General features: G+C 39.2%; 1 protein-coding gene across 3 annotated transcripts; it reads left to right on the forward strand.

Annotated features, from left to right (window-relative positions):
• Window positions 1–535: 535 nt before the first annotated feature.
• METTL4 (methyltransferase 4, N6-adenosine) lies at window positions 536–18,797 on the forward strand. Of its 3 annotated transcripts, none has more exons than XM_065628927.1 (9): window positions 536–587; window positions 1,125–1,636; window positions 2,395–2,457; window positions 4,863–5,229; window positions 7,459–7,528; window positions 9,718–9,892; window positions 10,103–10,209; window positions 10,809–10,897; window positions 17,599–18,797. In XM_065628927.1, exons 2-9 carry the CDS (start codon window positions 1,205–1,207, stop codon window positions 17,742–17,744), a joined length of 1,449 nt encoding a protein of 482 aa, XP_065484999.1. In that variant the 5' UTR covers window positions 536–587; window positions 1,125–1,204; the 3' UTR covers window positions 17,745–18,797. The 3 variants fall into 3 exon arrangements, with proteins under 3 accessions (XP_065484999.1, XP_065485001.1, XP_065485000.1); XM_065628929.1 differs by having other exon boundaries at window positions 17,602–18,797; XM_065628928.1 differs by lacking the exon at window positions 536–587 and having other exon boundaries at window positions 954–1,636.
• Window positions 18,798–25,752: the final 6,955 nt, after the last annotated feature.

Raw genomic sequence — 25,752 nt, forward strand, 5'->3', positions numbered from 1 at the left:
CAGGGCAGCTTATCCACGACCTCATTTTCTCTGGGGCAGTAAACCGCACTCTCCCACTGCTTTACCAGGGACACACCGCAAACGGAGTAAATTGCCTTCACAAACGCACCGAACGGGGAGTTTAAGAGCGGAGCTCCCTAGAATCAACGCGCCAGCAGAACGGAGGCTTTGCCCCGGTGCGCGGCCAACGGCTCCCCCGGGCAGGACCAGGACCGTGCCCGCCGCCCGCCCCACGGACACACACACAGTCACAGACAGCGGCTCCGGGACTGCGGGACCCCGTCCGCCCCTCAGCGGGGAAGGCCCGCGCCACGGAGCGGCCCGTCCCAACAGCCGTTACCGTTAAGGCCGCCGCCGCCGCCCTCTCAATTTCAAATCCGCCCGCCGATACGTCACGCACCACCATACGTCACAGCGAGGCGCCGAAGGAGCAGGACAGGGAACGAGGGGAGGCGGGGGGTGTGTCGTCACTTCCGCTTTCCCAGTTGCTCACTCGTAAACTGCCTGATTCTCCCGGAAGCTCTTAGTGGAAAAAAGCGCGTCCGTACAACAAGATGGCGGCCTCCTCAGGCGGCGGGACAGCGGGGGTACGTGCGTGCGGCGCTGCCGTGCTGGGGAGAGCCGCGGGGCTTGTGAGAGAGGCGGGGGCAGCTCTCTTTCTACTCGCTCCCGTAACAGCTCGGAACCGCCGTCCTGAGCTCCGCGGGGCTTGTGCCCGGTTCGGGACACGGCGGGAGGTGCCTGGGGACGAGCCCGACCCCCAGGCCCCCCGAGCCCGCGGGCGCCGGTGCCGCCTCTGCCCCGGTGCTTGTGTCGCCGCTCCCGGGTGCTGCCAGGTGGATTTCTGGTTTATGTAATTGCGTTGCGACGGTGCTGTTTTCTAACTTGTTAAAGAGTAATCTTAGAGTACGTCTGGACTGTGTAAAGTCATAGAAGCTTATTTAGAAACTGCTTATTGTAAGAAAAGCAGTGAAACAGGCATGAAACAGAAGGCACAATGGGGAAGCTAGCTGAAGTTTCTGCAGTGTCCTGTGCGTGCATGGGAATGTATGTCAGACGAGAGGTGACACTTAACGGAACAGTGATAATTCTGAAAAGTGAACTCTTAAAAAAAATTCCCACAGGAGGAGTTTTCTCTAGGACTTGTGTGTGATTACCAGCTACGGCTTCAGGGAGCTGGTTTTTCCTTCTGAAGCGGCGAGCGATGATGTCTGTGGTACATCGGCTGACAGCGGGGTGGCTCCTGGATCATCTCTCCTTCATCAACCAGTGCGGCTATGAGGTCTGTGACTCCTTTGCGTACCCTGGTGGTGCCGCTTTCAATACCACTCTCACGTCTACTGGAGATTGCCACCGTACTTCTAACTTTGCTGCCACCTCCACATCAAGAGATGGTTCTATTCCTGGTCCTGGAGATGTAGTAGAAGCAGAACTTAAACCAGCAAAAACGAGATACGTGTTTCGGGAGGAGTTCTTTGACATTTCTAAGCCCCATATCGCTGTAGCTCCTGAAGAGCAGCCGTGGCAGGGATGCCCGGAGTTGAGTCTCACAGAAATTAAGGCCGACAGCAACAGAGAGGAACACCGGGAAGGAACCAAGAGTGGCGTCAGAGATTCTGTCGCCAGTGCTAGGAAGGTATGTTTTCTGTAATACAGTAAACCCTGGTAAGTAATGTATTACTGACGTTGTCTTGCACATTTCAGTTTTCTGAGGTTGTGTAGGAGAGCAGAAACTTTTCTACAGTAGATTTCAAGATGAGTGGAAGATGTAAGCACTCCTGATGATATTTTTGCGTCCCTTGTGTCAGTAATGTACATCCTGTGACTCAAAAGTAGCGGGTTTCTTAAAAAATCTTCGGATGTCGGTGGTGGTCAGGCACTTAAGCTGAAACTCTGGTAGATGTCAAGATTGTGCAGATTAACGAGGAGGGAAGGACAGGGCAAATTTGCTCTCAGTATGTAGATTGTTCAGTACTGTTCCTCGTGAACCAAAAAAATGAGTTGCAGGTATAAACAGACAAATTCTGAACACCTAGTTAATTTTCTGCTATTATAGACAAGCTGCATTTGGCAGCTGAACAAATATTTTCTGGTATGGGCCCAAAGGAAGCGTGAACATGAACTGTGGCATGCACTAGGTACCTTCAGATCCCAGTGCCGTGAGTGACATAACACAGCCTTAAGCCTGTGTACCTTGAGCATGCCTACAGCAGCCTAGGTATTTTGAGAACATCTTTTTGCTTATTGGACTTGTGCTAGAAAAATAAAGAGATTGAAAGTTTCTTCTGCTTTTAAAAGAGTTAATTTGTAATTCAGGTGTGTTTGTGTTATTTTTTTTCCTTTCGTTGTGGATTAATATGATTTTATTTTTCCCACTGTTTGCTCATTCCGCAGAAACGTAAAAGGAAACATGTATTCAACCAAGGGGAACTGGATGCTTTAGAATACCATTCAAAGGTAAGTCTCAGCAAAAGTATATTTTGCAAGTACATGATACCTGGCTTTGGCTGTGTATGGAGTACAAAACATGGTTACAAACAAGTTTGGTTCTTGTAGCTTGTTCCACTGATGGGAAGGTCATCTCTCCAATCCTTAAATCAATTAGTGCATACAGAGAATATCTACTGTGTATGTTTGTGAAACAAATTAAACATGAAACTGCAGCAGAGACGTTTTGAAGAGCTTGAAGCTGCATTCACAAAATATCTTTCGCTATTATGGATAGCTGAGCATCACATAGTGATGAACTGAATATTAGTTGAACAGGAAGTGACTGATTTGAAGTAAACAGCATACCCTGTTCTGAAGATCAACTCGTTTTTAGTATAACAGGACACTGCCGAGGTTATTCAAAGCTTCTCTGACCAAATGTGCTCCAAGATGTCTTGCTTCTGCTAATGAGAAAGAATTATTCCCTCTAACATTTTGTATTGTCATACTAAAGCATCATGAATGAATTAGAATGCAAGTCTCTATTTAGGCTTACATCAGTGATGTACTGGTGAAGGTACAACTGAATTGCACTGAAGCATGTTAGTAAATCCTAGAAATGTAAGCTGTGGATTAAGTCGGGTGTATTCCTTTTTCTTCCCTACATAGTGATATGAACTTGAACTAGGACCTACATGTGCTTTCTTTCCTCTGACAAAGGTGTTAGTCATATTGTGCTTTTTAAAAAAATTTCGTTCCTCTTGGATCATCTTTTTTACTCTTAGATGGCAACGATTTTGTAGTAAACGTACAGTTTGCTATAATATAGTGTAGAGGTCCTGTAATTATTATTGTGAATAATCTATGCATGTGCAGAATCTCCTTAAAGGAGAGAACTTGGTAGTTCAACATTAAACAGAGGTTTATGAGTATGAAAATCTTTAAGCTAAAATAAAGTAGTTAAACAATAGCAGTAAGGGAAGAAATAAAGAGAAGTTGTTTGATGTCTTGGAGGCCTGTGTAACTTCAAATGATTTTTGCTGCATATGCAAAAAAGACAGTTTTGAAACATCTGTGATCACAGTTAGCCTCTGATACCATTCTCAGATTAAAATGTATTATTTTTTTGCTGTATTTGTAGTGTTAAAGGTTGTAGCTCTGCAAATCAATTCAGATTATTTTGGCACTTATCCATATCTTTAGAAGCGTTAAAAAAAAAAAACAAGAACAAAAAAACCCCAAATTTGTGCCTGCCAGTGACAGTAGGCGTTGAATCCACTTAAGAATTTCAGCCAGAGCCAACATAAGCAACAGTACAAAATATGCTAAATTCTTCCTGCATTTGTTAAAATACTATTTAAATGACTTCATAGTCAAGAGGCTTTGGCCACCTGTGGCTTAGCGCAAGTGTAAGAAGAAAAGCCATCTGCATTAATTCAGCTGTACAACTTGTAGCGTTTCTGAAGGTATATTTATTAACTATATTAAAGCAGTATAAATTTTTACTATTGCAAACCTAGGCACTAAAAAATTACGACTCTGTCCCCTAAGATGTCTAGATGGTGGTGGTATTAAAGAAATTATTAAAAAAAAATTCCTCCCCCTATTAATTTTGAAATTGCAATAAAGAGTATTTTGTAAAAACGTCTTGTAAAGTTGAGGATTCCACAACCAGGAGCTTTAGAAACCATAATAAGTATTTGAAACCTTTGATAAAGCTGCTGTAACCAATGATATTGCTTTTCCAAATGAACAAAAATGCCTTGCTGATAATTAAAATCATAAAGACTCAATGATTTGGGAATAAACTAGGTCTCTAAATTTTGCAAAGGGAGGGTGCTGAGGTGAATGGGAGTGTATATAGATCCAAGAATCTTGTCTACCCAGACTCACTGGCAGATGATTTGAGAGGTGCATCACTTGGAAAACTTGCAAAACCAAATTCTAATAGTTTAACTTGATTTACTTATTGTTCTTCCATAGTACTTTTAAAATGCATAAACTATGTTTTTTCGAAACGAATTGAAATGTTGGAAAAAACTGATTTTTAGATCCTAGTATACATCTCAATTAGAAGTATGTTTATGGGCACAGTAACTTGAAATTAGATTAGAATTTTAGCTTCAAATTATTGCTTTTAAATTTGTTTGGAAGAATAGTATTCTACCTCTATTGTCTGAAACGTTTTATTCAGTAGTCTATCACTCTTCCTTCAGGCTTCTAATTATTGTCACTTTACCAAAAAAACAACAGAAGTTAGCATGGCCTCGTTTTCATGCCTTTGTGGCTTTTAAGTCAGTTATCTCAATATTTGGTGAGGATCCTTTCCCTCCTCTGCAGATTGAAAGTGTTTTGATTTCTGTTGCCTTCCCTAATCAAGTAGGTGCTTGAAAGATCATTTCTTTTTCCCTTGTTTCTTTATGCCCATTCAGGTCAGGAAGCTCATTTGGGAAGGCACTTCGCATTTAGTCCAAGAAGGACTCAAAAGCGGTTTTCTTCACCGCAATACTGCAGAAGTCAGTTGCAGGAAGAATGTTGGGCCTGGACACATTGGCTGTGGGTTGGCTGAATTATGTGAAATGGCAAAACAGTTTCCAGCTGTGAATGAAAGTGACCATCAAGCCGTACATGTGCTAGATGATGAAACTTCCGTTCCAGAGCAGGACCTGCTTTCGTGTGTTACAGAAAACAGCTCAAACTGTGCGAAGATAGTTGTGTTAATGGGGCAGAAGTACTTGGTGCCACCAAAAAGCAGTTTTCTTCTGTCTGATATTTCATGTTTACAGCCTCTGCTGAACTGTAAGTATCTTCAGGCATTAGAATTTACCACTTCTCTCCTGCTTGGGAAGGGCAGTTTAATGTCAAGTTGACTAAGGATTCAATGAACAGATTTTAGTATACAGCATCACACTGATATGAAATGTTGCAGCAAGCTTTCAAAGTGGTATTTCTGACTTTGTGCAATTAGGTGGGTGTTTTCAAGGAAATCTTGAGTGGTAAGGAACTCATGGTGGGATTATCTCTCTCCAGGAGGTTCCTTTAAAAATCTCATCCACAGTATTTTACATGAAGCCCAAAATACAACAGTTTGTGAGCATGTTCTGAGCCACTGTCAGTGTAGAAGTCATGTAAATGCATTAAATTGGGACTAGCTATGCTGCTGGGTCCCTGCCCCAGAGGATGAGGCTCTAATGTAGATAAGTCCATGCCACTGCTGGGGTGGTGTTCCAGCTGTCTTGGTTTTTAGCTAAATTAGACCATGGGAGAGGGATGAGGTTATTCACCTTAAAGCAAGGGTTCCTGTACAGATTAATCCTGCTTGGTGGCAGAGTCTGTTTAGATTGGCATAAACTGATTGTGAAACCAACCTGTGTCCCTCAGGGAAGGTGAATGTTTGAGAGGCTGCTGCACCCAGCTGGAGTCGAACACCACTTTAACTAAGACCATGAGCAGCTGACTTGAGTGGACTTCTCAGCTGCTCCATTTCATAGCTGAGAGTATTGGCTTGAACCAAAATCAGTGGCAGGGAAATGGTGGGATTTTAGAATTAATAACTCCTCTGTAAAAGTAAATCAAAAGTTGTCCAAGCCAGTATCCCCAGCCTTAATGGGCCATGCAGAATGCTTTCAGCTGACAGCGTGCTTCGCTGTACTTCACCATTCCATTAGCCTTCAATTTGACCTTCGTTATTATTGTTATTATTATTAGCAGCAGCTAAACATCAGACAGTCTTACAGGAAAGATGGATGTTGCCTGTGAGCTAGGGATTACTGCTCCACCCTTTATTCAGTAATTTTAGATTTGTTAGTTACATACGTTTCCTCCCTCTCATATGCAAATTAGATGTTCACTGATTTTTTTTTTATTTTTTTTTTTATTAACAAGATATGCAGGAGATGGGATCTTATTATCCAAATGATAATTTTATATTTGAAGTCCAGAGTTTAGTCAGTTAGCTGTTTTCAAGTGGATGAAAGAGGGAAGATTGCTATCACTATACACAGTTCTGCATAAAGCAAGTTTGGATTCTCCTGGAGGTCAGAGAGCAGGTCAAAAACTGTGCTTTTAAAGTAACCAACAGTGAATATTAATATAATTCCATAACTTCAGACTTTTTTTGAGGAAGTCTACTGTCCATTTAAATTATTTTTCTTCTCTCCTTTGACCTGCCAAAAGAGAAGTATCTCTTGCTGGTCAGCCCACTGTCAGGATAACACCTCCAATGTTAGTAAAGGAACAAGATGTAGAAAGCACGTTTAATGGACATTAAATATTAAACGGTTGTTCTTATTAGCTATTTAAATAATTGGCATCAGACTCAATGAAGGAACAAATATTTTTTTCCGGAAAAAAAAAAATAGGAGAGTACTGTTTATTTCATGGTTGTGTCCTGTATCTTCTGTCCTCCAACTAAAGGAAACCCAGCTTCTCTCCTGAAAACTCTTTCCAGTTCTCTTCCTCTTGCCCATTAATTTCCATTTCATGCACTGGGTCTGTTTCTGTCTCTCTTCACATCCAGGAGAGCAAAACACAGTTTTCCAGGGCTGGTTTGGAGCTCTGTGTGTCCCAGTTGACCTGCTGAAAGATCAAACAGGATGGGAATCTTGCGTTCGGAGCTGCAGCCTGTCACTCAGCTGGGTGCCTTATTACATAGCTTCTGTTAGGAAACTCGGAGAAATTTACATCTTTGAGACTTGCGCTCTGCTATCAGGTTTTTTTTTTTCTGAAAGTCCCCAGGGTGTTCAAAATTTCTTTGAGGGATCAGACATGGATCACATAAACATCCTTTCCTTAGGTAATCAGCCTAAAAAATCTCTGAAGTATATGATTATCTGAATTAAAGCGAGCATGCTAGAAGCCTTTTAACTTCTTATTTGGAAAGAACAGATGAAAGTTGTGGTTTTGCTGCATAGTTGGCTCTTTAAATGTTGTCTGTATGTGGGTAGCTAAGCCTTTATCAGTTTTAACCAGTAGATTTATTTTAAAACTAATTTATTGGCTTTATTTTTTTGTAATTTCACTTCCCAGACAAGAAAAAATATGATGTAATTGTGATTGATCCACCATGGGAGAACAAGTCCCTTAAAAGGAGTAACAGGTAAATTTTATAGTAAAATCAAACAGACTTTGTGGTTTTAGCTTGCAAAGGGTAATTAACATTTTAATATACTGATGCAATCCAACACTAATATAACTCTGAGAGTGTAGCTTAAACTAGCAAATATTTTGGCATGTGCCTGCCTTCAAGTCTTTGAAATGTCTCGGGGATTTCACTGAAATGACTTGGATGCTTTGCATACAAAATATTTGCAAGAGTAGCTCTTGAATTACCTGACTGGTGAGAGAATGTTAGTTCTTGAGACTTATAAGGCAAGCCTGGAGTCAACTGTTTTGTAATGCCCAGATCATGCAGATATTAATTTGAAACTAATAGGGTTGCTTCAGTGGGCATAGAGCTAGATAAATATGTAAATATTTCCAGGACTGAGGTTGTATTTAGAAGTTTCCGGTGCAGGTGCTGGTGGGTGTGTGGTTTGTGGTGTGGTGGTTTCTTTTTTTTTTTTTTTAATTTGAGCTGTAGTTTGAGCTTCAGCCTTATGGGTAGAAGAAAGTGATAACGCAGCAGTAAAATCCTCAAGTGCAATAGGAGCTTTCTGAGTACTGTAGTTTATGAAGTCATTAACTTAAAATTTTATGGGCTTCCTTTTCCACTGAGTAACATCAAGCCTTATGCCAGTGGAGCTCTCTTGATTATGATAGGATTGTATCCATGTGAAAAAAAGGGCAGACAGGCAATACATCCTTACAACTTTCTAGAATAATGTCTACTGTAGCTTTTGAAGCTTGTTATGAAGACATAGTTTGAAGGTGCAGAGACCGATTAGTAGATTTTACTTTGAAAGCCCTACAGAAACCTCTAGAAACACAGAGTTAAACTGATTAAAGTGTGTTTCTTAAGTATTTATGTTACTCAAAGGAAAACGGTGGTCTGTTTTCCAAGGTAACAAGTGATTGGATGAGAGGAAATGGCCTTAGGTTGCTCCAGCTGAGGTTTAGATTAGGCATTAGGAAAAATTTCTGCACAGAGGGGGTTGTCAGGCATTGAAACAGGCTGCCCAGGGAAGTGGTTGAGTCACCATCCCTGGAGGTGTTTAAAAGATGTGTAGATGTGGTGCTTAGGGTCATGGCTTAGTGGTGAGCTTGGCAGCGTGAGGTTTATGGTTGGACTGCATGATCTTGAAGGTCTTTTCCAACTTAAATGATTCTATGATAATTCACATGCCTGAATTAGCCAGCAAGGCCCTCTCCCCCTTACAAAATAAAGGCAAAACGTGGAAGAGCTGTCACTGCTGTTAGTTACCTTGTTGATGGCTAATCTTTGATAAGCATTTGACATCTGGGTTGTGAATCTTGTTTTCTCTAGGCAGTCTAGTCTAGGAGTGTTCTGGATTTTATCCTTCTTACCTTTTTCTCACTGTTGCATTGTATAGGGATCCCGGGTACCCAGAACAGGAGCTGTCAGTTCCAGTAGGCAGCATGCCAATGTTTTTCATTCTGCAACTGTAGATTTCACAAATTGCAACTCACTAAGAGTGTAGAAAGCATCATGAGAAAGATGGTAGGACTGGACAATCTGGAAAGCATACTATATTCACTGGTGTGGCATGCAGTTAGCTCAAAACTATGCAGAACTGTTCTTAATAACTTAGAGAACTTTTACCATGGCTGGTAATTTAAAAATAATGAATAACTTCTGCAAATAATTGGAGAAGTGAGTACTCTTTTATGACCTTTTAACTTGCCAGTCAAATTAATGTTGCCTTTGCACTTGTAAATGGCTCACTTGTCATTTTCATTCAGAAGAGAGATTGCTTATTATGAAAAGTGAATAATGTTACTTTGACTAAAGAGCTACTTTTCACTAAATAACTTTGTTCTGGTGTGAAGTTAAGAGTATTGAATTACGTATGATAGTTCTTAAATGAAATGTGGGCTTTTAGACTTCTTCAGAATCACAACTCTTAATGCTTTATTTGGGGAAATAGTAGAAATACGTAGTCAAAGGTTCTGCTTGGCAAAGCTTAAGTACATACACTAAGGATTTTATAGCAGAATCCATCAGATTTAGCCACTGGGTGTCAGTCTTGATGCATTTTTATGACTTGTGTTGTCAGGAGATAATTCTTGAAGTGTCTTGGCTGTGTAATTTCTTTATCCATTTGTCTTGCTTTGCAGTTTTTATATTTAGTATATGCTAACTTGTTTTCTCGCTGTATTGGCGTATAGATACAGCTACTTGTCTTCGTGGCAAATCAAACAGATTCCTGTACCAGCCGTAGCCGCTCCAAATTGTCTTGTAGTCACGTGGGTGACTAATAGACAGAAGCATTTACGTTTTGTTAAGGATGAACTTTATCCTCATTGGTCTGTGAAAACACTTGCAGAGTGGCACTGGGTAAAAGTAAGTTTTCAATTTATGTTGTTCCTTTCTTGGAGACTGAGAGGGCTTGCACTATGACAAGTCATATGCTTATATTCTGCCTCTTTATTACCATGTGCTTTTGTATTTGAAAGGTATGGTATCATCAGTATCTTATTTTTTATCAAAGAAAATGTCTCAAAAATGGATATGAAAATCTTGCTCTGTGTATTTTTAATTCCTTTGTGTCAGATTACTAGAGCTGGAGAATTTGTATTGCCTTTGGATTCTTTACACAAAAAGCCTTATGAAGTTCTTGTATTGGGGAGAATTCAAGGAGACATAAAGGAAGCCTTAAGGTATGCCAAGATATTTATGGTAAATATCTTTTTTGAGGCTGCTAGGATTCTCTTTGTATATATCACTTGTTCACTGTATGGTATAATGTCCCAGAATTTTCTCTTGGTGACATCTTTTGGCTGATTTTGGACCTAAAAATAGCCTTATGAGCTTTGGGATGACGTAGTGCTGTAGTGAAATTAAAGGATGGAAACCTTTGTCTGTTCCTAATATCTGTCTGTGCTGGGGAGCCGGCTCAGATAAAAGCCGCGTGGACAAGGCTTGGTTTGCCAACAGCTTCTCTTGGACCATGAGTCCTTGTTACAGGCTGATGCCATTTTGGGGATGCTGGTGTTTTTCTACACGTGAAAACATACAGAATTATGGTTTTGGTCCTCAGTGACTTTGTGTGGCTATTGTTAACCATGTTTTGTGTAAAGCCTCAGTGATTTCATAAACTGCCATTTTATATATTATGGCTGAACAACACTTCCCTTAGACTTATGTGAAGTTTGGCGGTGTGTTACCTGCCATCTGAAGTAATTCTATGAGAGCTGCAGCATCAGATTTGGTGGCATTCATTCTCATACTTCTTTTCTTGTTCTGATTTATATGACAGGAAATCCGAAGATGTACTTCCAATTCCAGAACATAAGTTAATTGTCAGCATACCCTGCAGTCTGCATTCGCATAAACCCCCTCTTACTGGTACGTTTTGTTGTGTAATGTGTCTGTGAGACATTGGACTTGGATGTCTGAAATCAATGCACCTAAAATGAGATACCTTTATATATGAAGTGCCTTTAATTTCCCAAATCACAGAATGTTAGGGATTGGAAGGGACCTAGAAAGATCATCTAGTCTATATGCCAAGCAGTTTTGCTCAACAGGACTTGTGGTTCCTCAGTGTTTCTAAAAATGTCAGGCACTTAAGTCTTGGTCTCTAAAAATGAATATGAAAAGTAGAACTTCAAGAATTACTGTGTGAATATTTTAGGTAGACATGAAAAAAAAAGTTGCATATTTAAAATTTGTTTTTTAAATTCTGCAGGAACAGTTTACAGATACAGTATGTATGAAGTTATGCCAAATGACCTAAAGTGCCTGGGAGGGGGAACTTTGGGAATACATAAAATAGGAAATCTAGTTAGCTAATAAACACAGAAACCTCTTTATTATGTCATCCTGAAAGAAATGCTTTTATTTCTGCATGAGCTTCTTATACATCTACAGTTGTGGCTTTAAATCCAAAAACTTGATTTTTAAAAAATTGTTAACGACAGGCAACAAATAAGGCATGACCTGCTTGTTTCTGAGGAGCTGTATTTGATTTACTGAAATTGAGGTGGTAACTCCAACCAACCAGTTAGTGTGTGTATGAATTTATTTTTTTTGGAGTTTAGTCCAAAGAATTCGAAGATTTCTGTGTGATACATTAGCTTTTGTACGTTGTTCCGGAGCAAGCTTACGTTGACTAGTGTCATCAGTACCAAGTCATCCTACTTGCATCATTATAGCACCTGAGTGCCTTACAGTGCTGTGGTAAGAAACGTATTTAATACCTCTCACAAAAATTGTTCCATCCTCCCCCAAGGGGACAACCCATGATGAATCTGTGAATATTCCAGGTGCATGTGGTGCTATGTAATCACAGCAGAAAAGGCACGTAGAAGAAATGCATAATGCTGTTGGAGAGGAGAGACATCACAGTTTGCTTCACTGACGTGCTTTCCTTTTTCTGTTCTCAAGGACCAGAACAACTTCAGCTAGGAAGCTGATCTGAACAGTTGTTGTACGTTCAGGGAGGCTCTAAAATTTGTACTTTGAGCTTGTATTTATTAATTTAACATACATATGTATACCTGTTCAAAAACTGGTAGAAGTTAGAAGTTGGTTAGCTAAAAAAAGGTGTGTGGGGGGGCAATTCTAGGAGGATCTTTTTGCAGTTCCGAAGCCACATCTTTAAGAATTAGGGCTACAGCAGGAAGTATGTGTATTGATTTAAGCTAATGAATGGTCAGGTAGTGATTTGCGAGGCAGCCACCTAGAGCCTCTTCAGGAAACTAATACTTAGCAGCACACTCAGACACAACCAGGAAACTTGTGAGGTATCCAAGGGTGCAAACCAGCAGTTTGTATGTATTATAGAGAATTCTAGTGCCTGAATGGTCCTCAGAACGTTTCTTTTGTAGGGCGGAATCTAGAAACCGTATAGGGGAATCCTTTATAAATGATAATCCTGAATGGGTTTTGGAGTAAATTGTGCTAATTCATCTATTTCTTGAGTTTTTACTTGAATGCTGGGTTTTGATACTATTCCGCAGCATTTATGTTTCTACTTGAAAAAGTGAATTTGCTGTTGAGTAACATCAGTGATTTACAAGGTTTTTATAAACATCCACGTTGTATCCTAAAGTTTTGGCAGCTCCATTCAGAACACAGTTATGGAATTAAAAGGTAGACCATAAGACAAAAGCTAAGTGCTGAAGCTTTGACTTCAGTGTTGTAAAAGGGTATCACTTTCATGATCGGACAATATTCTCAAGTGGCCAGTAGAGAGCAGCTGAGATCCATCCTGGAGTGGTTCAGAAGAAATTTGAACAGAACCAGAGATTTAGCAATGGGGGCGAAGGACACTTGATGAGTCACGTGTGTTCTTTGTGCTTTGTTTTAGTAGTAACAAAGCCAAAAATATTAGTATTTACTGATGCTGTCTGGCACTTTATTTCTTGTTACTACTGTAAAGGCTGTATGTTGGTACATATGTAGCCTCATAATGGCTGATTATAATAATTTATCTCTTTGGGAGAAGAGAAAGATGTAAATTAAAGTAAGCCATCAAAAAGAGATGTTTGGGTTCCTGCAGAGCATTTCACCATGAAATTGCGACTGTAGGGGTTTTTGGTGATATATGTGCTGTGTTCAGTGCTTAGAGCTTTAATATGTCATTGTAAATGTACTTAAGCTTCTTTATGCAAATGCGTTAAAATGAAATTTTATCACTCCTGGTTTTTATTCGAATAACAGCAGGTTTTCTTCCTAATTCAATTCAATGTTGCTCTTAGAAGCCATAGAAGGTATTCTGTTACACAGATGATGTGAAGTAATGTAGAACTTCAAACACCTTTTTTCCTTTTCCTGTTCTGTAGATTCTTCTTGTTATAGCCATTTCTCCTCCAGTTTTTAAGTATGTACATTTATTGCTAGAAAATAATATTGTTGTCTAAGGAGTATGCTTAAAACCACTCGAATTAATTCCTGGCACTGTTCTAGCTGCTTTGCATGTGTCCAGCAGAAGAGTGCAGTGGAAAATCTTGGGAACTCCCTTCTCCTGTAGCAACCCTGGCTTGTTAGGCTGTGTTATAAAAGTGTTCTTCAAAGTAAAAAGAAGTAAATGCCTTTTGTTACCTTATACACTTTGTGAGCCCTTACTGTTAGACAAATTGATAGATGCATCAACATCTAGGTTTAACTTGGAGCTCAGGAAAGAGGCAGAGAGGTAAAGCCATCTTTGTGCTGAGTTTCAGATCATTTGCTGGTCCTGCTCTGGTCAGGGATTAGACACACTGGGCGATGAGGACCATTGCAAACTCTTTTGAAGGGTTATTATGAAATGAGTTCAGTCCTGTGCTTTGTATGGCTCACAAATCAGACAGTCTTTTTCGCTTTATCCAGTTTGCCCCACAGAACTTGTTATTTAGGTAATGGAAGCTCAAAAGATAAGAGGAAACTGTTGCTTGTTTCAAAAATGATTCCTCCTTTTGCTTATTTAAACATTCTTGGCAGCATGCATCTTCAGTGCATGTTTGGGGTTAAGAACAGGCAGGTATGGCAGGTGTCCTGCCTGACCACCGGATCGTGCTTCAGAAGGAAGTGGATTTTCTGAAGACCAGCTGCTTTTGTGCTGACTTCAAGTGTCCTGGGGCATTAGGTGCCCAGGTGTTGGTGCCTAAGTTGCTGTCATAGTGTTGAACACCTGCAAGTGATAAAGAATAATCTATTTATTGTCTGTGTGAACTGGTTATTGTCAGTGATATCTGTAAGTGGATAGACGTGGTGTTTTTGTTTGTTTTTTTTTGTTTGGTTGGTTTGTTTAAATCTACTCCTTTGGTAGAGAACCCTTAATATTTAATCTTTCTACTGATGTAGATCCTCCAACCTGTTTTCAGAGGAAAAAACTTCAGGCTTTGCTTAAGGGTTACGAATCAGATCCATGTGTGTTAAAATAGCCTTCTGGTGATAAAAGAGCCTAACAAAGAACCTGTAATTTATAACTCAAATACTGATTTTCCTATTTTAACGAAAGCAGCGTTATGAGATTTTATGCCAACAAAATCTAGTAACATGGTTTTCCTCTTGATATGGTAATTTCCATTGCAGTGCTAGTTACTACCTGATGTGACTATGTAAATACCTACAACGTACTAATGAAAAATCATGCTATAATGTGATCTTGAACAACATGTAATCTGTCTCTGTTTTTGAAAAAAAGCCTCCAACTTCAAAAAAGACCGTCTCTCTGGCAGCAGGAGAAGGGGGAGATTCCTGGGGATTCCTTTTTAAATTCGGTAACCAAATTGCTTGAAAGATAGAGTCAAGTTTCCTGCTTCTGTTAAACTGACCAGGTTTTTGGCACCTCTTTTTTTGCTTTTTGGCAAATGACTCTTTGAGATTGGTTGAATCCCCTAAGCATGCTCTTAAAATTTATTCTCTTAGGCACAGGAATTTTTAGTGCTTATAAAACTGCTTTTGATTAGTGGACTTAGTGCTGTGATGATATTTTTAGTCTATATGTTTTCAGAACAAATGTCAACTTTACTAATGTGCTCTTAATGAAATTTGTCACCTAAATAATTGCTTCCTCTACTTAGCAGCCCATATAAAGCATAAAATGATTCTGTTTTAGTTTTGTAGGGAGGTGGGGAAAAAGTCATATTAAGCCTGACTTGGCAGTAAGCTCTGCATGATCTTATGCCCACTAGGGCCAAAAAAATACCCTATAGATGTCAGGATCTGCTCACAGAGAGCTTGTTGAAAGCTTTTCACAGTCTCTTCCATATCTTCTGTGAAAAAAATGCAACCTCCTGCAACATGGGCTCTCTTAGATGATAAAGAGAACAGATTTTTGGAAGACCTTTGTTAAAATCATAGAATGGTTTGGGTTGGAAGGGACCATCAAAGGTCATTGAGTCCAACCCCCTGCAATGGGCAGGAACATCTCCAACTAGATCAGGTTGCTCAGAGCCCCGTCCAGCCTGGCCTTGAATGTCTCCAGGGATGGGGCATCTACCACCTCTCTGGGCAACCTGGGCCACTGTTTCACCACCTTCATTGTAAAAAATTTCTTCCTTATATCCAATCTAAACCTACCATTTTTCAGTTTAAAACCATCACCCCTTGTCCTGGTAAAAAGTGTTTCTCTTTCTTATAGGCCCCACTGAAGTACTGAAAGGCCACAACAGGGTCTCCCCAGAGCCTTCTCTTCTCCGGGTTGAACAACTCCAACTCCCTCAGCCTGTCCTCACAGGAGAGGCGTTCCAGCCCTCTGGTCATGTTGGCAGCAAACTAAGCACAAGAAAACCTTAACTAATTAGAGCATGGAAAAAGAACAATACATTTTTACCACTTTTTTTTTAATATGGTGGGTTTGCAAAATGGTATAAAAGCAGCTACTCATAAGTGGTGTCTAATTAGATGAACTCCCACGACACCAAACAGCAATGAGTGCAGCAAGTCTTTGTCAGAATGTACATTTTCCTCTAAACCTTCCAGACTCTTCTCTGCAAATGTTAGATCTGTTTAAACATTTTAGCTTGCCTCTAAAGAAGCAGGTTTTTAGAATAAGATTCAAGCTGGTAGCAGTATTTTTTTAGATTAAATGCTGCCTCAATGATAACCCATCTGAGACATTCATTTGACATTTGTTAAAGGATGGGGGAAGGAGAATAGATTTATATGCTATGCCAAAATACAAGAAAGTCTGGAAAGACCCATTACAAAATAATTACAAAAAGGTTTTGAATGGGTTGAATCTTTGGAAGAGGCGATTGTGTAGGAAGGAAATGTATCTGGGGTTGGTTAACACTTACTAAAGAGTGAAGTGGATGCTCATCTTTCTGCAACAGGAGCAGTCCATGAAGAGATCAGCTGGGGTGTCACGAAGGGAGTCTGTGACTGGCAAACTTGATGCAAAAAGTCAGAACTTGGATTGCACCAAAATAAAAGCATGCTGATTGGATATATTTTTGCATTCTGCACTGATCATATCTGAAGAGGTTGAATCAAGCAACATGATGTTGGATTTATGAGATGTATTTTTAAGCTATAGAAATTCAGAAACCACAGGGCGATCTGATAAAAAATGACCAAGATAGCCTTTGGAAAAGGAAATGGTTTCGTAGTATTTCTTCTTCTGTCCTCAGTAACAAAAATAAAAACTTAGCATGTAATTTTTAGTAGATGTATTTTTCAGTCTTTCTGCCTCCTTTGTGCCATGTACTCCTTAAACCTGTGCTTTTCTCATACATATTTTTATATGCAATATCTTTGTAGCTGTTTCCTGAAACTTAGTTAAGAGTTTGTTTGACGCAGCCACGAACTGAATAGGTCTATATGATAAGTAACATGTTTAACAATAAACTGCTTACAAGAATACATTTTAGGTGAAATGCAAGACCTATTTCTGTCACTTCAAGAATACCAGTCATAATCAGTGACACAATTGATGTTAATGACAGGCATCTGTTTATTTGGATTTAAGCAGTAAAAATACCCAACTGTAGAAGACATTTTAGGTTTGTGTTACTGAATGAAAGACCACAGTTACATAAATATTTCTTCAGTTGCCAAGTTGATGTTGGGGAAAAAGAAGTTCCTGCATTTTTATAGCCCTTTTAGTGCTACACTTATTTAACTGGTGTTTCTTATTTTGTGTTTTAACAGTTGTGATCAAAAAAATGCGTTTATCCCCTTTAAAATGCAGATGAGAAGGGTGTGATCTTAAATAAGGAAAGATTTTATTTACTTTACTTTAGAAATGTCACCCATGTGTTGTAGGGGCTAAGTGAGTCTTTGAGGTGTTTGGTTGTTATTAGTGAAAAATTCAGAACTCATCTATGTAGAGGCTGAAATAAATCCTTATTCCTCTTCCTAAATGAAAACCAATAAATCAAGGCTATTGAAGGCCTTGACAGTATTGTTCAGAATCTCAAGGGCACTTATTTAAGATGACTTTCTCAATATAGATAGTCCAGCTGTTTGATGAAACCCCAGAAATTAATTTGCTGTCTCTCCCTTTTTTAATGGAACATTTAGTTTTTCATCTGCTTGCAGCACAGGGGAGGTTTTGTTTGTTTACTATTGTTATTTGTACCTTTGTCACTGTTGTCTTCTGTTTTTCTGTTTCACAGCAGTTCTGGCAGAGTTTATCAAGCCAGATGTGGAATGCTTGGAATTGTTTGCTCGCAACCTACAGCCTGGCTGGACCAGCTGGGGAAATGAGGTTTTGAAGTTTCAGCACATTGATTATTTCACTCTTCTGCAGAATGAAAACTGAGTTGGGTCTTGTAGCTTAATTCTGAAATTCGGCACCTTCCCAGCAGCTTCTTGAACTTGCCTTTATTACTGATGGTGCACTCAGAAGGTAACGGAAATAAAACCAATTGCACTTCAGTTAAAATTCTTGAAGTGACAGGATATCTGTTTCATGTTATCTCCGTTTGCTCAAGCTGGTCCTTTATTTTAATGATCTTGAGATATTTAAATACTGATGTTAGAGTGTAAGTCCATCCCTGTTATGTTTCAAACCTCAATAAAAGAAAGATGTTCACGACAGCTATTGAATCTGAGCATCGTAAGTGCTACAGTGTTGCCCTTGTAATGTATTATTTTTAAAAAATGATAATGTATTGTTTTTAAAGAATTACATATGTTTATTTAAAGAAGATTGTTTTTTGCAAACCAGTGGATTTTGAACTAAAGGAATTGTGAAGGCAGTGTATCCTCCTTACATGTTTGTATCTGTCTGCCTTGGAGAAAATAAAAGAAGCAGTGCTTGTGTTAATTGGCAAATGAATTGTTGACTGACAACATTCTATGTAAAATTGCACTTTTAAAACTGTCAGCAATTCCATCTTTCTGTATATGGTGTTAATTCTTTGAATACGTTGTAAATGGTCATTCTCAACATCTTACAAATTCTGCATATGAAGCTGTTAGATTTAACTGAAATTTTAACAGATTATAAGTATTAAAAAAATTATCTTTCCTTATGTTATTGGAACATTAAAAAGCCCTGCCAGTGAACTGTATTTTTCAGCTTGCATAAAAATATTTTTTTTTCTAAGAATGCTACATTTTGTGTGTCCTTTGCTACCCTTAGATTTGCTTTGAAAAATCAAAAAAGGAAACTTAATGAACCCTCTGCTGCTTACTCATTTACAGCACTAGAGGCAGAGCTGCTGGACAAGCTGATTTCCCTGATGGCAAACTCCTGAGTTCTGACTGTTTATAATGGGGAAAAAAAATGCATTGCATACCTTCTTTACATTCATTTCCCTTTTGGGAGTCTGACAAGCTGTGGAGGTTCTTAAATTAAACTTTAAATGTTAGCAGGTTATATTTTAAAATAATTTTGTAATAAAAAATTTAAAAAATAAAAACTCCTCAGTGTCTTATTTGCAGACCTAGTTTCTATCTTACTGTTCAATTTCATGTTTTGCCTACTGGAGCAGTAGAGTTAAGGAAAAAAAATGCTTTTTTCTCCCCCCCTGCCCACTAACAGTTAAACATATATGCAAAATCAGTAAATAATGTAACAGTGACAGTAGTTACCAGACAAAACACTTCTTGCTGCATCATTTTATTTAGATTGCTTTTTAAACTTTCAGTACGTGAGCAACCTTACATACTACTGTAAGGGATAAGAAGGTTCTTGATTTGCTTTCAGATCTGTGTTCCCAGCCAGAATTCCCCTACCCTCCCAAGGTGGTCTCATCTAGTACTAAATCAGTGCACGAGATTTGAGATTAGAATGAATCATAGCTGCTGCACACACCTTGTTTCCCCTTTGTACTCTATAAAACAGCACAAGAAATGACTATGTCTGTTCCACATCTGCTGCTGTGAATGGCTCTAGATTATCTTTTAATTGCAAATAAAGGAAAGGGATGAACAATCTTAGAGATCAGGAAACCACCTTTCTCCTCCTTTGAGCCAAACAGCAGAATCCTTGTAAGAGAATGACCTTCTTGAGGCTGTTTGAGAATTGATGACCTATTTATTCTGTCTTTTCTGAGTGGCAAGTCCCAGCCTTCTAGCCCTTCCTCTGTCTTCTGAGCTGCTGCGCTTGGAAGCTGAGCAGCAAGTTCCAGCAGCTGGGAATCCACCTGAGTGTGGTTTGTATGTAGAGGGCATGTGCAGACAGGCTGTAAGCTTCTCGGACTGGCAACCAGAAATTGAAGGTTGAAGTCTAAATAATACCTGATAAATAGTTACAAAAATTGCGCCTTGGACCTCTGTTTGCTCTGCAACTTTTGCAGTGCTCTGGCTATGAAGAAGACCTTGTGAATATGACAGAAGTGGTGTTCTACATCTGCAGCCAACCTGAAGCTATGGGGTTTTCTCAGGAAGAGGTTCAGTATATCTCAGTTCGTTGCTAATTCAGAAATCTCACAATGGTATTAGCAGCTGATAGTTTCAGGGTCATCTTTTAAAAATAATTACTGCCCTGTTACGCTTAATTCATAATTTAAGTGGCCTCTTACACTTTTCTAGCTGTCCAGAATCCCAGCTGTTCCCAGCCAGCCATCAGATCTTTCAGTGTCAATCAGGTGATTCCTCTGAGGTAGAATCTAAAACGTACTGAAAAGTCAGTGATGAGTGAAGCCAGCCAATATAAAAGGACAATTTAAGATCCAATTTCCTTTCGTAAAAGAATAATATTATCTATATCAATTGCTCTATATTACTTCTGTGTGGAAAGATGCCCTCCGTTGTGTCAAGCCTTGTATGAAAAAGGAAACTTGCTCTGAAGAGTTTACAAACTTAGTAAGAAAGTAAATGACAAGGAAGAAGATAAGGATGGAGGAATACAGGATAGTAATGAGACGTTGGGGTGAATATGGTAAACAGCAGCCAAGGTGTTATGCACATCTTCAGTGTTCCTTAGAAATGATAGGTTTTTCACCCCCATTTTGAAAGAGATTTTCTGCTTTTCTATTTTGGTATGTTAAAATTTACACACTCCAAGGAAAATAGGTGAAGTGCGTATTTTACTAACAACATTGACAAAAAGGGAAGTTTTTTTTCAGTTCTAATTTTTTTGGTGGCAGTTTGGTGAAATGAGAACTGTGAATGCTCAAGAATTTTCAGAAAGTACTTTATTTGGTACATCTGCTGTTATTTTAGCAGGACAATGATAAAAAAATCATTTGGCTAGGTGTTCTCCACTACTTAGAGCCTTTTAAAATTATGTGTTACTGAAAAAAAAAAAATCAGTTTGTAAAGCAATAAGAAGTAAATTCAAGCTGCTCCTATATGTAGAGTACATCAAATGTCATAATCAAACTTATTTTTATGAAGCTTCAGGTTTGAGTGTGATTTCAAAATGTCAATTTAGCATATGACCTTTACTTTTATTTTTAAACTTTTATAAAGTAAAAAGAATTAGACCAGTAAGATATGTTTTTGGAATAGTGATTGCTAGAAGTGAACGCCTGTGAAAACAGGGAAGTTTCTTTTGCAAGATTAAACATTATTTAAAAAGTGAAGCGAGCAGCTCTTACCTCTTTATAGGATTTGGCTCAGGTAGGTGTCAGAAGCAGTAAAGAGTTGACTTTGAAAATCAATTTCTAAACTATATAGACAATGACAAACTAATGAGGAAAATGCTACTATGCCTGGAGAATTGTGTTTGTTAAGCTCAACATACCATGTAAGACTTACCTACTGCTTATTTTGGTTTGAACGCAACAGTGAGGGAATGGAAGATGGCTGGAGAATAGCGAAGGGACGAGGTTTGTTCAAGTTGCTGCAAGAATTCACACATGGTGTGAACTGCAGAGTTGTCCTATGCAGGGACAGGAGTTGGACTCGATGATCCTTGTGGGTCCCTTCCAACTCAGGACATTCTATGATGCTAAGTCTTGTGGTGTCCCAGCTGGCAGGTATTTTTGGAATAGTTTGCCAAATCGAATGGAGCTTGCTTGACTTAATAACTTTTGCCACAGAACGTGTTTGGGTTGTAATGACCAGGAGTGTCCTTGTGTGGCAGCACATTGCCATCCCGTGCCCTTCAGCCCTTACCTGGATGGGGACTGACCATGGAAAGCGTCACAAAGCCGGTCTAAACTGCAAGAGCTGAAAGATGCTTCTCTGATGTAGCTGTGCACCCTGGTTACACCCTGATGCCGTCGGAAGGACTCCCATGATCGAGAGGAGCTCCACTGTCTTTTGGTCAGGGCTGGTACTGGTAGAAGAAGTGCACGCTGTGACCTAGTGTGAATCAAGGGCTCTATGGTTCCAAGAAACGCCACCCAACAGTCCCTTCCCTTGAATGACGAGACATTCTTTCCTGGAAGCACTCTGGCTGCCGGGCTGCAGGTGGTCCTCCTCAGTGGTCCTACCTTCTGGCTTTTTATCTCCCTATCAGTCCTGTGAGAAGGGCTGGGGTGCACCATTGGCAGTGGGGTCTTTGGCACTGGAATCCCAGTGTTGTTTCCTTAAGAAATGTAGCATTTTCAATATTTTTCTTGTGATAAGAAAATTTTAAATTTCTATTAATCATTTCAGAACATTTACATATTTTAGTTAGTAGTTTGCCGTCTACTTAAGACAAAATGAGTCTAACTTTCTATAAGCTCTGGTTACTGCTGTTTGTTCTTCCTTTCTCCTTTTCCATCTTCTGTTTTTCAAGGGATTTGCTTCAATCAAACATCTATTTACACATCAGTAACTTTATTTTGTTACATCAGAGTCTCATTGGTGTAACTGGAATTGCCTTGGATTTCATGTAACTGTAGAGAAGGCTTGGCCATAAAATGGTACAGTTTAGGAAAACCCAGTTTGAATTGATTTGTCACCTGCTCACACAAACAACTATACATAACAGAGCGTAGCAAGGTAGTGAATGGAAGCAACAGCATCACTGAATGTGCAAACACACCATCCTGAGGCCAAACTCTTAGAGCTGAGCGTTTGAAAGTGTGGCAATAGCGAAATTGGCTGCTGTCACAAGGACATAAAACGTGCGAGCCATGTGCGAGAAAGCTGTGATTTCTCCATTAATCCTAGTGTTGCCTGGTTTGTAGGAATGAGAATAGACAAGAATCAGCAGCAAATAAGATAAACAGAAAAACAGTACCATAGCACGGTTGTTTTCCACAAGTGGGATTTTATTTATCAGTTTTCTGGTGCTACATGTTTGATAACAAAAGAACAGAGTGAGACCTCATTTGATGACACTGATGGAAGTGATAGCCCTGCCTCTGAATATAGGTGACTTTTTTGAGATCAGCTAGGGAGATAGAATTCATGGTTAATGTATGTACTACTAATAAAACGCTATGAAGGCAAATATTTGAGAAAGATTTTTTTCCCCTGACATTCAATATGCAGTGACATGTCTCCTTTTTTCCCCATCAGTAAGGAAATTGTCTCAAAATAGAATAGCAGTATTACTTAATGCTAGCTAGAATTTGGGCACCCTTATTCAGTTTTCCTTCTATAAAAAACAAATAATATCTTCTGCTGAGGAAGATGGGGGTCAGACATTCTCGTTTTGTCTCTAACATTGCCCCTATTTGCCTCAAACTAGACCTTACGGAGATGACAGTCCCGTAAGCACCTAGATTCGGTGAGATATTCCTGACCTTGGCCCATTTTTCCCTCCTTAAACAGCATTTTTTAAACGGTTGATGTGTGAGAAAATGAGGGACAGTAAAGAGGAAACAACAGACCAAGTGGAAACCAATGTCCAAACTGCAATGGAATAATGAAAATAGAATCGTACACTTTCGTAAGTTGAGTTCACAGCCAGTGCCACTGCAATGCTCATGGCTCTCTAAGCTGCCTTTGTGGACTGGCTCCGAGTCTTTACAACCTGTAAAGATCTATTTCTTAGCCTTTTTTGACACAGAATCATAGAATTGTTTTGGTTGGAAAAGACCTCTAAGATCATCGAGTCCAACTGTGCAACTAACACTGCCAAGTCCACCTCTAAACCACGTCCCTAAGCAGCACATCTACACATCTTTTAAATACCTCCAGGGATGGTGACTCAGCCACTTCCCTGGGCAGCCTGTTCCAATGCCTGACAACCCTTTCTGTGAAGAAATTTTTCTTAATATCCAATCTGAACCTTCCCTGGAGCAACTTGAGGCCATTTCCTCTTGTGCTACCCCTTGTTACTTGGGTGAAGAGACCAGTACCCTCCATGCTCCAACCTCCTTTCAGGTAGTTATAGAGAGCATTTTCAACATGAGTGAGTGCAGTTCCCCTGGCCAGCATCATTAGCACAGTGAACATTGCATACTGCTGGTTACAGGTCAACTGCAGAAAGTACAAAACCTTTAATTTCTGACCTTTTTCCCCTCCCCCTTTCTTTTTTTTTTTGTAAAACCCTGTATTGCTTAGAGAAGGATCCAGGTAAACAATCGTGTTATTCATGCAAATTGCAAGATAAGGGTCAAAAAAAGAATAATGTCATAGCTTTGTTGTATGCCTAAAGGAGGCAGAAATTATTATATATGTTAGAAATTGAAAGATTTGCTATAATAATACTGTAATAGGCTAAAAATATCAGCAATGTGGGTCATGATTTTACAGGATCATAAACTGAAGTTTGTAGCTAAATTTTGCTGTTTTATTTAGTAGTATTATCTTGTAGCAGTTATATGCTATTAATTCAGGAGACACCTTATTGAAAATATTTTTATGACACTGTTACTACCCTCGAATTGTTCAATGTGTTGTTTTAACTATGTGACCTTTGTCTATTTCATTACTCTGTGCACTCCAAAAGTTAGGCTGGGTTCAGAAAGAAAGTATGTGTCCTTTTCTGAGGTTCATGGTTCATCTATTCATTCATATAACTTCAAAGAGACAGTTTTGACATAAAAATTATGTTTTCCCGCATCAAAGTGACCCAGTCAAAACTCCCATCTAAAATTTTACGAGGCCTGCAGCCTAACACATCAAAAAACCCAAGAGGATTTAGATTACAAAGGACTATTTCTGACCAACTAATGGGCAGGCAAAGTTACAAGGATTTCTAAATTTCTAATAAGGTCAAGGAAGTGCAGAACAAAAGAGGAATCTAAATATTGTTACAATTTTCACTGTGTGATGCAGCTTACACGTATATATTTTTTCTGTCCTGTGACCATCAAGGTTAATTGTGATAACCCTCAAAGTAAAAAATACAACAAGAATCAACAATATTAACCTTCCTCCTAACATTATATGAGGAAAATTTTGGTTTTTATAGTGCTGAAAAGCCTCATTTACAGAGACTGGGAACTGTCTTTCACAACAATTTCATTTTGTTGATATAATCATGGCTTTGTATAGCCATTTACATAATGACATTACAGGTCTGGAAGAGAAACAGGATTATATTATTCCATAACAAAGTTACTGAGGTTTTTCTATTGTACTAATACTAAGCCTCTGCTTTTACATGCAATTTTCATAAGAATGCTGTTTAAAGGAAATGATTTATCCATTATCATACTGCTCTTTTTGAGGTCCTAAGTAGACCTCAAAAGCCAAGGCCTTTTGCTAACTGTTTCCTGGTGATAGTTGGCAATTTTACTCCAAATCAATATGGTGAACAAACTCTTAAATTAGTAGCTTGGCTATTCTTATTCTCTGCATACACACATGAGAAGGTGAAGTGCGATATAAATTGAATATCTGGCTTTGTCACACGTCTCTTTTCAGGAGGATTTGATTTTTGTACAAAGTAGTGTGTACAAAAGAAGAAAATATCCCACAAATTCTGAGAGGAATGATGGGAAGTGAATAGTGATCAGACAGTGGGATTGGTCTTCTCCGTGGGGGACACGCTTCCTTGCAGTTGATCCCTCCGTACTGGTGAGTACTCTGCTTGTAAAGGTTGCATCAATGACAGGGGATTCACTTAAAATGAAGACGTTGCTTCTGAGTTTTTAATTCTCGGTCATAAATCATCGCTGGAAATCTAAATAGCTCTCTGAGTTTTCCAGATCTGATCATTATGCAAAGCCTCTTTGTATGACAGTAGTGGCAAAAGCAGATGAAAATAAATCCAAATGCACTGGTGGAGGTAAGACTCACTTTGCAGCCTGGAGATGTGAGGTGATATCTGTTGTCTTCATCATTTTTTACTGTCTAACCATTTATGAAATGCTTACCCAGTGAAGATGCAATAGTTTTCATTTAAAATCTTGGTAGTAGATATTTAGTCTGAGACCAGCTGTGACACTTGAGTATTTCCTGCTTTGATGAACCAGATGATGAAATAATCTAATTAGTCTCCTCATGAGAAGCAGTCAGAAATATGATAGCTTTCCTATTTAAGAATC

This window comes from Caloenas nicobarica, chromosome 2, assembly GCF_036013445.1.
Source record: "Caloenas nicobarica isolate bCalNic1 chromosome 2, bCalNic1.hap1, whole genome shotgun sequence".
In the NCBI taxonomy this organism is placed as follows: Eukaryota; Metazoa; Chordata; class Aves; order Columbiformes; family Columbidae; genus Caloenas; species Caloenas nicobarica.

What these genes read in the sequence shown, in the direction of transcription:
- METTL4 (XM_065628927.1), top strand. Translation starts at nt 1,205, where the DNA reads ATGATGTCTGTGGTACATCGGCTGACAGCGGGGTGGCTCCTGGATCAT. An exon ending in TTTACAGCCTCTGCTGAACT is followed by an intron (nt 5,230 to 7,458) that starts GTAAGTATCTTC and finishes TTCACTTCCCAG; the next exon opens with ACAAGAAAAAATATGATGTA. An exon ending in CAGAGTGGCACTGGGTAAAA is followed by an intron (nt 9,893 to 10,102) that starts GTAAGTTTTCAA and finishes CCTTTGTGTCAG; the next exon opens with ATTACTAGAGCTGGAGAATT.